This window comes from Anser cygnoides, chromosome 24, assembly GCF_040182565.1.
Source record: "Anser cygnoides isolate HZ-2024a breed goose chromosome 24, Taihu_goose_T2T_genome, whole genome shotgun sequence".
Classification (NCBI taxonomy): domain Eukaryota; kingdom Metazoa; phylum Chordata; class Aves; order Anseriformes; family Anatidae; genus Anser; species Anser cygnoides.
Genome location: NC_089896.1, coordinates 5,418,163 through 5,435,581, shown reverse-complemented (window position 1 = coordinate 5,435,581; position 17,419 = coordinate 5,418,163). Strand labels below are relative to the sequence as shown.

The following is a 17,419-nucleotide window of genomic DNA, read 5'->3' as shown; positions in this document are numbered from 1 at the left end:
ATTAGTACAACCTAGAAACCAGTGCGAACAAAGAGAATTAACTGCATATTAGGAAATCTTTCATTCATGCTGATCTTTAAAGGACATCTGAGAAAAGACCTTTCTTCCTCCCTTCTCTTCCCTAAAAACTTTTTCAAACCCCATCCCTAAAATCCAGATATAAGAATTGCTAGAATGACCTGAAACAGGCTTGGTATGTCCAACTATTATAGTTTGCAAAAGCTTCCAGGGATGCGTGCACTGTTACAGCAACTTATTCCATTCACATGCACCTGTTTTTGTTCTTTTCTTCAGCAAAATGCTTGTGCAGCCCTTTCAACCCTGTTTTCAGTTCTTCACTTTTTGCCTGTTTGAGGGACTGCACAGCTCTGGTCCTTATGTGCATTTATCTCGCCTTTAGCACGCTCTGCTCAGTCCCAGCAGAGTGAAATGCTGCCATCACAGCTGTGAACAAACAGCTTTCTTTGTAAATTTAAAGCAGCCAGCGAGGCTCACACAGAGGATTACAGAAGCCAAGTTACTGCATCTGCATAGCCAGGAGCAGTGTGGCCAAGTGGAATGAACTCCATCCTTCTCTACACACAAAGTAAAGTAAGGATGTTGAAATATTTGAAGAAAAAGTATTCTAAGAGGCTGGATTGAGATGTCACATCTAGCCTACCACTTCAAACCCAGTAATGAGCAGCAGCAAGCATGCCTCAAGCCAACGATAAAGCAAGTTTTGTCTAGGAACTAAAAACCAGAACTACTGAAGCAGTAGAAAGAAATGTATTCTTAGGACCAAGAACTTTATACGAATTGAAACCAAGTAGAAGACTTGAGAATTTACACTCCAATAAACGGCAGGGGGTTGTTGTGTTGTATTCCAGTATTAATGCAGCTGCTCCTGGTGAAGGGAGCAGTCAGGGCTACAAAAGCACAGAGGGAAGCAGATAGATGAACATTAAAAAAAAAAAACAACACACACAACTGAGTGAAATCCTGTAAATTAATTCCAACTGCCTCCAAAATTAAAACCATGTTTTATTGTAAAATTGCACTCCAACTGGTACCATAATTCTTTATAAACATAATATACAGTAAAATATTTTACATGTAGCACACCAGGCATCCAGGCATATGCTTACAGTGTTACAAAATTTACAGTTCACAATTCTTCTCTGACAGAGTGGGCAGCCTAAATACATGACATCAAGTCTTAGATGTTTAATTGCACTACCGTAACAGTGTCTATTTTAAACACATTCAGCATGTAATCAGAAAGGTCAGAAATAGTGTATATTGGGTCTCAAGTTTCTTTCACACTATTTACAATAGCTGTGAATAATGATTATTATCTAGTTTCCTCATTCTACAGAAGGCCTTCCATTTCTCGCTGTTCAGAAGTAGATGATTTGTCATGGATAAGCACAGCTTGGATGAAAACAAGGGGTAGATAATTTACTAGAGTTTTCACTTGGGCAAACCAAACAAAAAAAGCAACCCGCACACATCCTCTTCCTCTCCCGTATCTGTTACTCACATTCTTCCCTCCCCACTCACACATTCATGTGCATGTGTATGAATACAAATTTTAAAAACAAAAAAGAAAAAGGGAAAGAAATCCTTATCATACTGCCTTATAAAAGACTGTGGACTTTTTAAAAACATATATTACAAATGTACATTAGAGCTTCTGAAGTTCTGAAGCTAATAAATGCTTACCATTAAAGAAGACACTGAAGGGAGCCACAGCTACCTTAGTACTGCAAGTGTAAACAACAAACATCCTGCCATAGTTAATACTGCTTTCCTCTTACCTAAACCTGCAGGAATACATCTTTCATCTGTGCTTTAAGCTGACCACAGCATTTCTGAGTTGTATTTATCACATGAATGGTGTTTTCAGATGGAACTGATACCATTGAAACACGTGAGATTCTATGAGCATGGCAGACGGTAGTGTAAATTTCCTTAATGCTTGGGAGAGACAAAAGTTAGCATTCCAAAGCAAGCACGGTCTTTGTACTCTCATCATGGAGCACTAAGTAAAACAAGGGGAATAAACTAGACCATTGCTTGGAAATTACTGGAACTTGAGAAGAAAGCTGGAGCAGGAAGGACAGCGTACAGCAATTCCTTTAGCTTCCTGATGATTGCTGGCAGAGATTTGCAAATCAAACTGCAACTGACAGAGATGAGAAATAAATTCTGGCCCTAAACAAAAAATTTCAGCTCTCCAAGAACTGGAATATGCTTCGACTTTGACTTGTGTCCTCTGTGCTGTCAATCCTGGGACATTTGGCCAGAGATGTTATTACCGCAGTAGGACCTCTTTTCTTCACCTGCAGAGGAAGAAGTGAAATTAGAACACACAAACTTTCCAAGTTTAAACAGAAGTTTTTTGGTGTGAGATCATATACCCGTACAACGGGAAGCCATAGAGTATTTAAAACAGCAATGCTCTTAACTACTTGGCAATGTTTGGTGTCTGTATGTTTAACTAACCTACAAAATTGGCAGCATATTCCCACACAAATCTTTACCTGATGTTTTGATTTCTCCTTTGCTTCTTCATTCTTGTCTGGGGAAAGCGTGTGAAAGACAAAATTCCTTGAATTTCGAGGCATATTTGGATTAAGATCTGACATTGCTGCTAGCTTCTGAAGGACAGCTTTAGGTCTGTTCAAGAGAGACCCATTTTTTATCTGAAGAACAAAGAAACGCTGCATTAAAACACTCACACAAAAAAAAGAGTGCTGTTTTAGTAGGTTACTCTTAATAGAAAAGACTACTCCCCACCAAACTCGTACTTGCTAACAGTATTTCATCACTGTCATACAAATCAGACACGGCCAGAATCTAGGGCCAGCTGACTTGGAGGTGTTCTACAGAAGCAGTTTTGAAATGGCAGAACCTTTACCTGGATGTCACTGGCAGGTCTGAGTGTTTCAAACGGGTTCCTGGGTAACAGTTTTGTGTCTTGTACCACTGCAGCTGGGCTTGCTAGCAGAGACAAATAATAGAATGTCAGTTTAGTTTGGAAAAATGTAACTTTATATCAAACTGAGCATCTCAGAATTGAAAATAGACAGTAAATACTGCAGACAAATAAAAATCTGCATTAGATTATACTATGAGCTGTACAACTGATGCTGTTCCGGCAATTAGTACTATAGTTTATAAGGGAAAAATTGTTTTAGAAATAGCTTTGCACACTTGGAGTCGTGCTTCTACTACAATCAGGGAAAACCTAAATTTATTTTCACTACCTTATGCAGCTTTTCCTTAAGTCCTTATCTTTCCTTAAGATATTTGGAGAAATTGCTAGGCAGCACGTCACTTAAAGTCTACTTCTCCACAACTTAAAGGCAAGCAAATGAAGAACAAAAGACTAAACAAAGATGTAGAGGAATTTATTTCCACTCTAGAGCAACTATTTTCAAGAAGTAACACACTATTTTATTAATTATATACACGCATTTACCAAACTTAAGGCACTGAAAACAGAAAGCCTACCTTTCTTCTGTAGGGACTTAGCAGTTACTTTTTTTGCTAGTTTCATGAACTGGCTGTCTTCACCGATGTCTTCCTCCTCCTCTTCCTGCTCTTTATTTTTTTCCTTCTGTAGCAGAGAGAAGATACAAGCTTTTTCAGTTTTACAAAATATTAAGGATGAACACTTTGCTCAGTAATTTATGTAGACCAAGTCCTTCCATTATGTAAATATATATATTCATTTCTATTTACTTTGTATCATAAAAGTTTATTGCAATTTCTTAGATATTTTATAATCCTCAATCTATTGAGGGGCAACAAGCTTCTAATACCGCATTCAGCTGACAAAACCCCAAGTTTTACAAGATTCGATATTAAGTCAGTTGTGCTCCCAGCATAAGAAAAACTATTCTGATTTTGAAGCTGACTTGTTTGAGAACAAAGTTGTTTTTCCTCTCCCTTCTGAATTAGTTTTTCTCTGTACAATACTTGTGGAAGAGAAAGAACACAATTCACAATGGCAAACAAAGATCATCTATGAATGTTATTTTTTCCAGACTTTAGCTTGAGGAACTAGCAATTTTGCATCTAGCAATGGTACAGAGAAGAACTGAACAAGATGCCTTTCTAGAAGCTAACTGATACCTGCTCACGAAGCCACTGTTCTCGTTCAAATCGCTCTTTCCTCCATTTCACTTCGGTTTCATCAAACTGTTCATTTTCATCATCGTTATCTGAATCCCTCTGAAACAAGTCAACCTGTGAAGCATCATCTAGACAGAGAGGAAAAAAAATAGTTAGCTATCAAAATTAAAAGGAGGCATATACAGACTAGTACAAAATAAAAAATAATATAAAAACATTTCTGGAAGACTTTGTTTTCTTCTGAAAGAGTGAATCCTATTTTCTAAATACATACATCATCTCTCCAATCTTTCATCCCCCATCTACTACAAACGGATCTAAAAGGCACCTATGTTTTTCCATCTGAATTTCCTCATTCTGCCAGGGCCATCGCTGTGCAGGTCACCATCGATGAGGTACCTCTCTTGGTACATGCGTAACTGACGCTTGTCATCATCAAGCACTACCTTCCTATTAACACAAGAGAAAGGGAAAGGCTTAGTCCAGGTAATACCTGAGAGCCATGACCTCACACAAATATACACTGATACTGTCACTGACATGTGTAATTTCTGTACTTGATTTCCCAATTCCGCTTCACTTGGGAGTTCCTCATCAATAATCTCTTCTTCATATTCATCCAGCTCTTCGCCATCGTATTCATCCTCACTTCCCACGTCACTCCCTGACAGCTCTGCTTCATCTTCCATGAAATCCTGCAGTTTTCTATCAAAGAACATTAGAAGAGTTTAGTTTGGTAGACCAATGACCACCACATTAGTCTCCTGAAAACAAGGTCTATCTTTTGATGTAAGATTAGCAAATATTCTGCAAAAGAAGTGACGACTCATCTTTAGTTTTCAAAAGGGCTAAGACTTGCATTCTTGCACATTTGCGTATACAGCCTGCCAACACATAACAACCCCAAATGTCTGCCATCCACCAGATTCCTCGTCACTTGCCTGGCAAATGTGATGACAATGATAACTGCCAACCAGATGTCTTCCCTACTAGGGCAAATAAAGACCTTAACACACGAAGAATGACAGCAATACCCCTGTACCCCCCATTTGGTTAAAAAAATAATTAATTAATTAAAAATGCCGCATTGCTTTCATCCTGGCCTTTTGATTTCCATCTGTAATCCTCTCTAACCAACCAGCAACGTATTTAACTCGTGCAGTATGACAGCACCAAAGCAAAAAACAATAACCAGAGCCAACAACACAGTCACATAAACATCTTGATACTAACAGCATCTGAGCTAGTAGTGCTGGGGAAGAAATAACCATAGACTAAATTTCTAGTGCTATTATGTTCTAATCTTTCTGGCAATTAAGATATAAAATACACACACACACTAACACTTACAGTTTTTTTTTCAAGCCCTGTCTATGTCTCAGCAGTTGTTCTTCTTCATCACTTATTTCTGCTTCTTCAGCATCACTGTCTCTGCTTTTTTCATCCTGTCAAAGAGAAAGTTTTCAGAAAAGAAGGAATTTCTGAAAGTGGTTTGCTTTGTAATGACAGCTTCTTCTGTCCCTCAGTTAATAAACAGACTAAAACACCAAAGATTTTTAGAAGGATTTAGTATGCTAAGACACTTTATCCAATATATCACAATATTATATCGACATTTTAAATAATCTAAATTGCTCTCAAAAACGTTTCAGTACTCATTTTAGAAGAAACATACCTTGCATTGATAGATACATTAAAAAAATTAAGTAGATAAATTGAATTCTCATGGTCAGAATTCACTAGCATTTTGCTTTACCAGTTCATACCTCTTCACTATCAAAGGCGTTGTCATCTGTTAAAAGCTGAAAATCACCAAGTTCTTCTTGCTCCTCATCCTCCTCCTCCCTATGGAAAAATTGAATGAAAGAAATACACATTCTTATTTGACACCTAGCAATGTCTTTCCACAATTCAAGGCAAGATTTCAGCCATCATTTCTGGTGATCTCAGGTTCTAGAGAGAATAATCTAGAACTGTTCAAAGAGCCAGCACCTGAATGTCATGCAGCTGACAAAAGATGAATTTCGCTTCACAGTAGCTGTGGAAAACAGCACGTGCTGCTGATTTAAAGAGCAATCACTGAACAACTTGCTATGTTCCTCTCCTTCGCCTCCAGAACAGACCACATTTTTGACTGCACCATTTTGAATTGATGTCGAACAAGAAAACATATCCCTAGTGAAATGAGATGACTACCACCATAAACTTTTGTACGTTTCTGAAGAATAATGCTAACCTGTCTGTGGGAAAAGAGCCTGAACAAAGCGCTAATGCTTCTGCCATCGGATCTTCTATGTCACTGTCCTTTTCTGCCTTGGAAGATGCTGATGAAGCCCATGTTGGAGAACCTGCTACAAAAAGTAATAAGATGACAACTTACTAGACAGATATGTCTTAACTCTTAGAACATTCCACATGCTGCATTGGTGACCAGAACTAAAACATATGTTAGTGTAAAGCTTATAAATCAAGTCACCAAAGCTGGGAGTAGAATTCAGGACATACTCTGAGACACAAATTTTCCTGAGCAGAGATTGAGCAGTTCTTCCATGGGCTGCTTTTTGTTGCTGCTGGTATTTGGCACATGCTCAGCTTGACTGCTGAACTGTCCAGAACACAAGTCCAATAATTCATCCATGTTTGCATCCATTGCGTTCTCATCCATACTAGCTAGAGTGAGCTGATGCTTTGAGGACTGGTATTTATTCCTGTGTTGTCCCACATTCAAGAACCTGAAACAAAGTCCATAATTAGAAAACCTTGCTGTTCTGTATGTCCCACTTCTGTTAAAGGACACAAAATGTCATTCTTTACACCTGTAACTTACCCATCTGCATCAAGCAGCTGGCTTTGAGTGTCATCTTCCAGAGAAAATTGAAACTGTGACTCTCCAGCCCCTGGAAATAAACTTTTGGGTTCAGGAGAGGCATTATACAGGTCCTGGGAGTCTTCTATGGGAAGAGAGGGTTCAGACATCTTCCCTGAGCTCTATGCAAAGAAAGGTAAAAATATACAAGTTATTTACTCTGCAATCTTCGAAATCAAAAGTGAGAATTGGATAAAATATTTAATCTGTTTTAAAGGATAAAGACCATGCAGGCTAAAAAAAGTTAAAGTATTTCCACATCGCTCTGATAAATCACGGAGTTCACTGATGTCAAATGTTGTGCAGTCCATGTGAGCACACTTAAAAATATGACAACATGCATAGTTTAGAAATCAAAACCAGATTATAGCATCTCTTCTTTGATGTTTTAGAAGTTTTTATAATAACATTCTTATCCATTCCAATGTCGAGACATTTTAAGCTCCAGGAACAGTTTGCTTTTCCAAAGTCTTACTCATATAAAAGCACTTGACTCAACGTCTTCATCCGGTGTTATTTTTTGATATACGTGACAGTCATAAGATACATTTATTCACTATCCATCGTGTTAATGTATGACAGGAACCTTACCTTGGAAGCAGAGCTGATAAAGCTTGTTTTGAAAAAGCCTGGGGAAGGTGACCTGAAACCTCCTGCTGCAGACAAGAAGTTCCCTCCGCGCGACATCTGCTTGTTACAGGGCTGATACGATGGAATCATTGAGCCAATCAACTCAAAGCTGCTGTTATGGCTATTCTCTTTTGCCGGCGTTGGTAGAGAAAAGGAATCATCATCTTCTGAAAAGAAGGGAAATACTTAAATATAATGCTTATTTTCTTTTTTTTTTTTTTTTTGTAATCCAGTAAAATCTCAGGATGCTATTTTGCAACATAGGCACCTTGCTAAAAATTCATCATTTTGCACTTGTGTTAGATTTTTTTTTTCCCTAAAGGATTCAGGAAATTCAGTTTTAAAAGTGCAACACATTATTGATTTGTTTCTATATTCTTCCCCAGTATAATTTTGAACTTGATTTTCCTCTAGCTTTTTCAAGATCTCCTAAATTTTCAGGAGTCATAACTTTCATAGTCATAATGTTTAAATATACAGGTGATGAAATAACTAAACTATCAAATACCAAACCTGAATAGAAACTTCTACACATGCCACATGAAAAAAAAAAAAAAAAAAACAACTGCTAGCTTCAATAGCAGTTCTACTTTACCTAATTTGGTAGATCCCTTGTCTGCAACTTCTTCATTTTCAAGTTTCTCTTCAGGAAGAGAGTATCTGCAATTAAATAAAAGGTATTTGCTACTATAGATGATAACTAATTACAAAAATAAAAAATATGTATCAAAAATATCCACCATGTATCTTAAATTTAAAATTTCTCAGCCACCATTTTTAAAGTTTTGTTTATTTACCCCATTTTGGAGGAGCTGTCCTTAAAAAGCATCAATGTAGACTCCGTTGAAGGTGGTTTAGGAACAGAAGCACAGTGCACTGATTGCTCCACCTTTTCTCCATCGATTGATTCTTTGTCAGTTTCTTTATCACCGTCTTCAACATGTTTCTCTTCTGAATCATCATCGTCTTCCTCTGCCTCATCAAGCAAATATTCCAGAGTCTAAAGAGCATCCACAAATACATCAGATATACGCTGACCATTGCTTTGATCTGTCACCTTCTTTGTGTGCTTTTATGAGAAAATATTTTAACATATGGAGGACAAAACTGAATTACATTGTCGGTTCTTCCATGTCCCTATTTTACTCTAGGACAACTGGTATAGAGGTGCTTTAAACAGCCATGTTGTTCTGACCCTTTTTAAAGAACAAAAAGTTGCAGCAAAGTCCATACTAGATCAGGAAGGTGATATCAATTAGGTATGCATACACAGAAATTGTCCCCTGGTAGGAATGAGCCAAGGAGCTATTTTATATATAGTTCCCTGGTGACACTTTATATAGGTGGCACAAGAATCTTTTATATACTTATATCTGTTTTTAATGCTGTTTAGGCAAAAAAAAAAAGAAAATACTAATATATTCAGTTTTAAACTGAATTAAAAAATTAAATTCTCTCATTTTTTAAATTTTTAAGAATTACTGGCAATTTCCCAATATTAATAGTGTACAGATGTTTAATTTGATTGTGGAAAGGCAGCAGAATTGAGAAGCTGAGTGAGTTATGTAAAATGTCGCATGCAAACCTCATGATTGCCTTCTTCTTCTTCTTCAGACTCAGACTCATCTGTCATCTCTTCCTCCTCCTCCTCTTCTTCTTCCAGCATGTCCTCGTTATCCAGTTTAAACAATGCTTGCCGCTTTTGGCGTTCCTCAATCCTGCGGAGCTTCATGGCCTCCTGGAGTTTAGCCTTCAGCACTTGTAGCTTTTCACCTGGACAAAAATGAATAAATTAGTATATTCAGATGTACTACAAAGAATCCTTAACTTCATTGCCTTCAAGTATCCAATCTAATGCAGTTACACACATAAAAAGGGAATAAAAAAATGTTTTTAAGTGTCTTTATGAATTGATCTGCCAGCTGGAAGAGCTAGGGAGTTAGTTTCAATGAGTTCAATTTCGAGAAGCGACACAATCTCATGAATTATCAAGATTCCTCATTATCCATAAGTGCCACGGGCACAGCCCTCTGCATAAGAATAGGCTCTGTCTTTCCACTGGGTCTTTTGGGAGCAACAGCTTCCAGTTGCCACGGGCAGATGTGCTACAGCACATGAAATAATTAAGAGCAGCTAAAAATAATGCATGCCCACAGGATCAGCCAAATGATCTATTTCTTTTAAGGGATACCATGTGAGAGTCACGTTCCACATATATTCTTGCTTGCAAATCTATACATTTTTAGTAGGAAATGCTGTATAGAATTAAGGAAGCATGAGAGATCTACCAAATAAGAATAGTTCTTCACACTGAGTCTGAGAGTTACATTTCGAGGGGCTGGTGGAAAATAATAATGCGAATAAATATTTCATATAAAATTTTGGTAAGGATAGGGAGAAATCCATAGAACCACTAACAAAAATCTACCTGTGACAACCTGATCTACACTGGCTAGTGCTATTTATGAGGTCTAATCAAGATTTTTTTCTTAAAACAGGGATATCCATTAGGAAAATATAAACAAATTAATTTTGCAAATAAAGATTCATTCATCTGTATTTCATGGGGCAGCACTAGGAGCCAGGGAAACAGGAGAGGAAAAAAAGGAAAAAGAAAAAAAAAAAAGCAATTTCCAGATCAAGCATCATTACTTCTCCCAGACCAACCTGGCTTTGTGTGCACTGTTTCATCCACGCTCTCTGAAACTAACACTGCCGGCACCACGTCTGCTTTTAGCTCCTCTTTCCCTTCAGATGTCGTCTCCTTACGAATAATGTTGATGTTTATGGTCCGTTCAACTTTGGGTTTTGATGTTTGAAGAGTGTGCTTCAAGAAACGTGCTTTCAAGGCTTCTAATTCTTGAAATACAAATTAATTAAATGCAAATTAAATCAACTTGACAGTATTTAAAATCATCAAGCACTACATTTGTATCTAGATTAGGCCTTGAGATTTTTTTAAGGAAATTAATTAAAAACTCTAAACCTTTAACACTTTTATATTTGTAAAACAATTCCACTTGACTAATAACACATCGTTACAGAATATTTTTGCTGTAACTTGTAATTGATGGATGTCAGTTAATATTAAATGACCTTACCATTGACTATGATTTATCCACAAGATCTTAATTCACTTCCACTCTACCCTTCCAGACACATCTCTAAATTTGTTAACTTTTTTTTTTTTTTTTTTTTAAATCAGACTGATGGATGACAAATAAGTCACTGTTTCATGGCAGAGGTCAGTTTTCTGCATGCATGGAAGCAGCATCCAATTCAGACACCCTATTTGTATCTCCTAATACAAATAGATTTAATGGAATTGTAAAATTGCCTAATCATTTGCAATCCCTCCTAGAAACAAGGTGAACTATTCAATATTGATGAATAAACATTCAAATTCCAGTACCTAAAGGACATTCAAAACATTATGGCTGCAGAAGTAAATTTCTCCTCACTATCAAGCCTTGCCTTCTAGCAAAATCAGTTGTAAGCACTACGAAACACAAGGCAGTTTTGTTTCTGGATAACTACTGCATGCCTGGTTTTGAATCACTTTGAAAAAGTGCTCCCATGTGCTTTAAGTACAAGCATAACTCACTACAGCAGAACGGAACTGAAGTCGCTCAACCTTAAGTAGTTAGGACTAAGCATTCCCTCAAGCTTTTGAATATTACTGTTTCTCAAAGGTTTTCCAATCAAATTCAGTTTTACTCTGGTGATTTGGGTAGATCTGACAGGATTTCAACACTAACAATTATACCTTTATTTGAATCGGATTCATCGAGGTTTATGAAGGATTCACTGTCAGAGCAGATCCTTGGCTTGATGGTCAAGTCTATTCCCAGTTCACGAAGTTTATCCAGTTTGGACCTCCTCACTTTTTCAGGTTGTGCCACCAATCCAGGCCCCACTTGTTGATTGCTTTCTAGGCCCGGTGCTGTTTCTTGTCTTTGCTCAAGGGCATTGCCTCCAACCGCTAGAGGAATTTCATTCTCTTTTTGTTCACTGCTGTCAGTGCTTAGGAAGTTAGAGTGCTGTTGTTCTTCTGCATTACTCACGGTTGTTACAGTCGTAACAGTACGAGAATCATCATCATTCTCTCGGTGTTTTTCAGTACAGTCTTCTGTCAAGTTCTCCCCTGCATCAGGGAGAGGTTTGTTCACAGCAATCTCTCTGCCAAGGCTTGTTTCTGGTCCATTAGTTGCTGATTGACCACCTCTTATTTGCCCATCTTTGCAATCTGCACTTAAGGTCTTAGTGCCTGCAGGTTCTTCATTCAGGGTGAGCTGGTATTTAGTGGACCTAATGAAGGCAGAAAAAATTAAATAATCTGTGCCTATTCTGAGAGGGGAGAAGAGGCTGTGAACAAGGACAGAAAGAAATAATTTTCTAATTCTTCTCATTAACGTGTAGGAAGAGGCAAAGGACAAAAGGGCATATTACTTCATCTGGGGTTGCTACTAGGTCCTGACTACCCCAACAGCATGACAGTGTCAAAACTGCAATATTGCCACCTCTTAACAGTGACATGCCTTAAATTTCAAGGCATCTGTGGTATTAAAACAGTTTAAGAAAAAGTAGTAGTTTCTCATTAGGACTTTCCAGTCAAAAGCAACAGTTAAAATTAACCTGGAAACATTATGTGGCTGCACGCAAAGCAGGTGTGTGCACATGATACAGGTCCTATAGCACGCCTACTACAAAGTCTGGCTATCCCAAAAAGCAAAGCTGGGATATCCTCAACGTTTATGAAAATACACAAGGAAGGTTTAAGTCCTTACTTCAGCAATGCCATGGCATTTCCTTCACACATTGGTCGAGGTCGACGCTTGAAGAATTCATGAATGCTTTTGGCCTCAGGCACGTGGTATGGGAGAGACACAGATGATTCTACCAAAGAAACAAAGTGGAAGAAAATTTTAAAAAGTCATCTAAGACATTTACTTCTCATTTCTGAAATTCAAAGAATGGAAATAGCAAGTATTTTGCAGCAAAGACATTTGACCAGGCAGAAAGTGCACAGTTAAAACTCAAATACAACAAACACTGCTGTCTGGGAAGCACTTTAACAGCAAATCTTGAAGACCAAGTTTGTAACATGTCCGTGGATTCAGGAGGAAATGAACTGTGATGTTAATTTCAGAATGGCACAACTGGTTTCAATTTTATTGCATGGATATCAAACATTCCAAGTATTCCATGAACTTCGCACAACTCACTAAGGGGAAGTTTACAGGATAAAGAAGATACCATGTTGCAGGAGGATTTTCCACCCCTTTGTAACAAAGATACCTTTAAACAAGTGCTTGATTAAAAATGGTCTTGTACCCTTCAACCCTAAGTAATTCATCCTAGGCAAGAGAAGGATCTAGCTTTTCATACAAAATTCGTTCAGTTTCTCCCCCAAATTTCTTACTAGTTTATATCCATCTACATATAAAAAGAAAGTTTTACCTCTAATAAGGCGTTGGGTCTCACTATGTAGCTGTTTAATGGCTTCTTTACTTAACCTTGCTGCTTTCCGCTCCTTAACGAAAGAGAAGAAAGGCCTCTGAAGTCAGAAAGCAAAATATGGGACTCTGTACTTTCTAAATAGCTTCCCCCCTCCTTCAAGTAAAAAGAAGCCAGCATAAAGCAGCCAGCTGACAATGAAAGCAGCAAACCAACAAAAACATAGGGCAATGTTGAAAAGACAAGATAATTCAAAAAAACGGGCTTTTTAATTATACACTATAACAAACAATAGAAGAATACTTCACCTTCCTTTTTGGTTCTTTTGATATAGGATCCTCATTCTCAGCATCAGATACATGTTTGTAGCCTTCACCCTTGGAAAACCAATACGAGATTCATTTATTTGACTAGACATTTGACTACAGGTACTAGAAAGGGCAATCAAGTCAAGAGTCAAAATAATTGTACAGAATTAGAGCTGGTCAGCTAAACCATCAAAACAGGATCTGGAGTATTCTCACAAACCAACAAAAATCCTCTCTAATACTTAGGCTAGATTTGCAAAGCTTCTACTGTAGCATTATCTTTACAGCTTTCAAGAACAACATTCCTCCATCTCTAAGAACAAAAAGCAGAGGACTGTTTTACCCTCTGTCAGAACAGTAGACTTGTCAAATAGTTTAATGCATGCTCACATAGAACACTTCCCACTAATACCTTATATTTTTTTATTTTGTCCTTCACTGCTGCCCGTATGGATTCTATTGACTCTTCATCCTCTGGGAGCGAAGCATTTTCCTCTTCTAAGCCATTATCGAAAAGTTCTTTGTCATCAAGAAGACAGCCACTGTCATTAAAAGGATATGTCTCACCGCCATCCACCTGTGTGCCATAAAAATAAACTATTTATGCAACTTGTTTCAGAAGATCCTCTTCATTTCTTTGAAGTGAATTTAAGATTACTGTCAAAAGATCTTGATGGAAGAAATTAGAATAGGTATATGTCAGCTTTAACATAATGGCTCAGACAGAATAAATTTACACTTGGAATATGTATTTTATAAATAGCAACAATACACAGCCTCACAAGCAGCCGTTTATTCAGAGAAGAATTCAAATTTGAAAGTAGCCCAAAGTTTTCACCAGAAACTAGCGTGGCAGTGTAGCAAAAAGCAGAAATATGAAACAAAGCACTTTGTGCACAGAACAAGCCCACGATGAGCTAGAAACAAAACTCAGAGATTTCCTGCCTGGCTTCACGTGCACTAATGTGAAGTCATCAGGCATTAGGGTTTGTACTTTGCAAGTGAAACTGGTAGATTTGCAGGGTGTACAACAGATCCTTGTGGATTCTATACTGTAGCCCCTGTAGTAATGTGGACACAAGTGATGCTGAAGCATTGAAAGAAAATAATCAAACAAAGTTATAAATTTAACTTAGTGGAGAAAGTGTCTGAGAATTTCTGCCAAAAACAAATACCTCTGCTCTAGGCTTCTTTTCTTTTTTCAGCTGTTTGATGGACGCAATTCTTCTCTCCCTCTCCTTCTCCTTTCTTCTAGATCTTACTACATTTTTTTTAATCATCTCTTCTTCAAAATTGTTTTCATGTTTTCTGTATTTTTTCCCAGATTTCAGTGGTCTCTCCTCTTCCAACTCCTTCTCAGGCAAGACAGCCCTTCTGCTTGTTTCAAGGTTTTCGATCTGCAAATGGTCTCCAGTGTCACTGTCATCGCTATCCAGCAGAAACTGGCGAATCCGACGACATTTTTTGTTCTTCTGGACAAGAATGTTCTCTTTTTCCTCTCCACTTTCTATGTCTCCGCCCAGAGCGTCATTCTGCACAGGAGAGCCACCATCTTCTCCATCTTCACTTTCACTGTCCTGAAGCACCTTCTTGCTTTTTGCTTTTTTACTCACAAAAATCTCTTCCTCCGAATCTGACAGATTATATTAAAAGACAAGAAGTGATGCATGTTATGGAAAGGTAAACTTCACGAGTTCATTAACAAGCAGCCTGTTAAATTTCACAGATGTCAACAACTACAGCTAATCAGTGTGAAATCAAGTTTTCAAAATCCACTTCTCCCTATAGTGTAACAGATAATCAATCCAAATTGATGTTATAGGTTCCAAGTCTTTGTCAAAGAAAAGGCAGAACAGAAAATCTTTCACTGATATATTAGTGAGTTGAAATAATAATGAAACTACAGTAAGTAAATGCATAGATTAAGCAAACTATTGATTTGGTAGATTAAGAAAATCATAAAAAGAAAAGAAATAAGCAAATAAAACACATCTGATTTACCACTGCACTTTCTGTACCTCAAAAACTTTTTTTTTGGGGGGGGGGGATTTTGAGCTTTCTGCCTGTATTTTAAGCCACAAAAGAGGGCATTTTGGATTCATAGAGGTCAACCAATCTCAACTTCCCACATATTTATTTGTAAAAAAAAAGGACTCTTTTAGATGACAGCCCGCAGGCCCAGCTCCCGACACCTCACAGACCTCTGTCACCGAGATCCGCTGGCCCGGCGGGGAGGAGCCGTGGCGAGGCCGTCTCGCAGCTGCCCTGCCCGCTGTCCGAGTCGCTGTCAGGGCTCTTCTGCACGCCTGAACCGGGACCTTCGAGCTGCAAGCACAAAGCACCAGGCCCCGTTCCGTAACACCGCAAGCGCCCCCCGCGCTGCGGCGCCTGACGGAGCCCGACTTCGCCCCAAGGCCTCGCCCAGCCCCTGCGCAGGATCCCCCCCCCACACACGCACACCGTGATATTTGCACGCTTAATTGACACTTTATGAAGAAAGAACACACCACAGCAAGCTTTATTAGTATTTAAACATGCTTAAGCTGAGCTCGCACGTAGGAAAAAATAAAAAAAGCCCGTGCTGGGGGAGTCCCACAGTCACATCGGGCGCCGAGCACCGACGACTTCGCCCCTCTCACGGGGCCGCCCCCGACGGCCCCGGCCCGCGCGCTCCCGGCATGCACCGCGCCCGCCCCAGCTCGCTGCCGCCCTCCCAGCACGCCCCGCGGCCCCGCCCCTCCCCGCGTACACCCGCAGGGATAAGCCGAGCTCAAGCTTCCCAGCACGCCCCGCGGGCGGCGAGACGGAAGTGCGGGGAGACGCCGCCGCAGGGCGTGCTGGGAAGTGTAGTTTCCGCCAACAAGGGAGGGAAGGAGGGAGGTGAGCGCGATGTCACCGGGAGCCAACGGGGAGCCGCCGCCACTTCGCTTGCCGCCCTTCCCAGCCCTCCGCCGCGCCGCGCCCGCAGGAGCCCCGTGTCCGCCCCCAGCCGGCGGCGCGGAGCGGCGAGACTCACCTCAGCGGGGGCCGCCGCCGCCTCCGCCATGGCCCGGGCCGCGTAGGAAACCGCTTCGAGTCTTCGCGCGCTGCTCTAGCTCCGCCCACCGCGGGATGCAACCAATCACAATTCAGCACCTCCCTAGAGGCCCCTCCCCTCCCGGCGTTTTATTGGGGGATTTTCTCCGAGTCGTCCCGCCCCTTCGCGAGCACTTGACCAACCAACGGCCGCGCGGCGGGGCCCGGCCGGGGAGGGCGGGGCGGGCGCTGCCTGAGGGGAGGGCGGTGCGGCCCGGCCGGGGGCGCCCCCCGACCTTACGCCCCCCTCACCTCACGCTGTGCCCGCCGTCATTTCCCCACGGGAGGGCCCGGGGCCGGCCGTGAGCTGGGCCCCCATGCTCGGGAAGCCTCCCCAGAGCCCTGGGAAGCCATAGAAAGGCGCCGAGCGGTTTGATCTGGTTTAAGACCGTTTTGATCTGGTTTAGGTGGCCGCCAGATGCCTATCGGCCTTCCTTCCTTCCCCAGAAACGGCAATTTCGAGAGGTTTGCAGCTTCCTGCTGGAGGCAGGGCAGCAGGCACCAGGAGAAGCGTTAGGGGCTGTGCCCTGAGATATTCAAATATTGATATTAAAGATATTCAGAGTTTGGATTCCAGTTCTCAGTCAGCTTGGTAGAACATAATTTTTTTTTCTTCCAAATCAAACTAAAATCAAACATTTGCTGTCTGTCCCTAAAGGCAAAGCCCAGAAAAAAAAATAAAATTAAATAAATAAATAAAATAAATAAATGAATTCTGAATTGTTTGGTACCAGTCACAGTTCTGAGGGGGATGCGGAACAGATGGGCTAATCTACTATGATGGTTCCCATATACCCAACAAATCTTGGAACGGAGGAAGTGAGAAAAGCAAATGTCCATGAAACTTACTGCAAACATCACAATACAGGGCTGGTTTCTTGGAACAGGAGTTAGTCATGAGACACAGACGCTGGCACTACAAAAATACCATTGATCGATATGATTAAGATACTATCAGACT

General features: G+C 40.1%; 1 protein-coding gene across 3 annotated transcripts; it reads right to left on the bottom strand.

Moving 5' to 3' along the window:
* Positions 1–1,005: 1,005 nt before the first annotated feature.
* Positions 1,006–16,551, bottom strand: CLSPN (claspin). 3 transcript variants are annotated; one of them, XM_048052686.2, is made up of 25 exons: positions 16,400–16,551; positions 15,585–15,708; positions 14,559–15,016; positions 13,796–13,960; positions 13,384–13,452; positions 13,079–13,151; positions 12,406–12,514; positions 11,385–11,926; positions 10,286–10,477; positions 9,204–9,391; positions 8,416–8,618; positions 8,214–8,278; positions 7,580–7,785; positions 6,950–7,110; positions 6,628–6,854; positions 6,359–6,473; positions 5,889–5,967; positions 5,473–5,567; positions 4,663–4,827; positions 4,451–4,572; positions 4,123–4,250; positions 3,499–3,604; positions 2,903–2,985; positions 2,526–2,687; positions 1,006–2,324 (listed from the first exon to the last, which is right to left on the bottom strand). In XM_048052686.2, the coding sequence occupies exons 1-25, from the start codon at positions 16,427–16,429 to the stop codon at positions 2,211–2,213; spliced, it is 3,981 nt and encodes a 1,326-aa protein (XP_047908643.2). In that variant the 5' UTR covers positions 16,430–16,551; the 3' UTR covers positions 1,006–2,210. The 3 variants fall into 3 exon arrangements, with proteins under 3 accessions (XP_047908643.2, XP_047908644.2, XP_047908645.2); XM_048052687.2 differs by having other exon boundaries at positions 6,359–6,470; XM_048052688.2 differs by having other exon boundaries at positions 7,580–7,782.
* Positions 16,552–17,419: the final 868 nt, after the last annotated feature.

Excerpts from the sequence above, each read along its gene's own strand:
- CLSPN (XM_048052686.2), bottom strand. The coding sequence starts at position 16,429 with ATGGCGGAGGCGGCGGCGGCCCCCGCTGAG. Across the intron at positions 4,573-4,662 it reads CAAGTACAGAAATTACACAT|GAAGGTAGTGCTTGATGATG; the intron begins GTCAGTGACAGT and ends TTGTGTTAATAG. Across the intron at positions 3,605-4,122 it reads AACAGTGGCTTCGTGAGCAG|AAGGAAAAAAATAAAGAGCA; the intron begins GTATCAGTTAGC and ends TCTCTGCTACAG.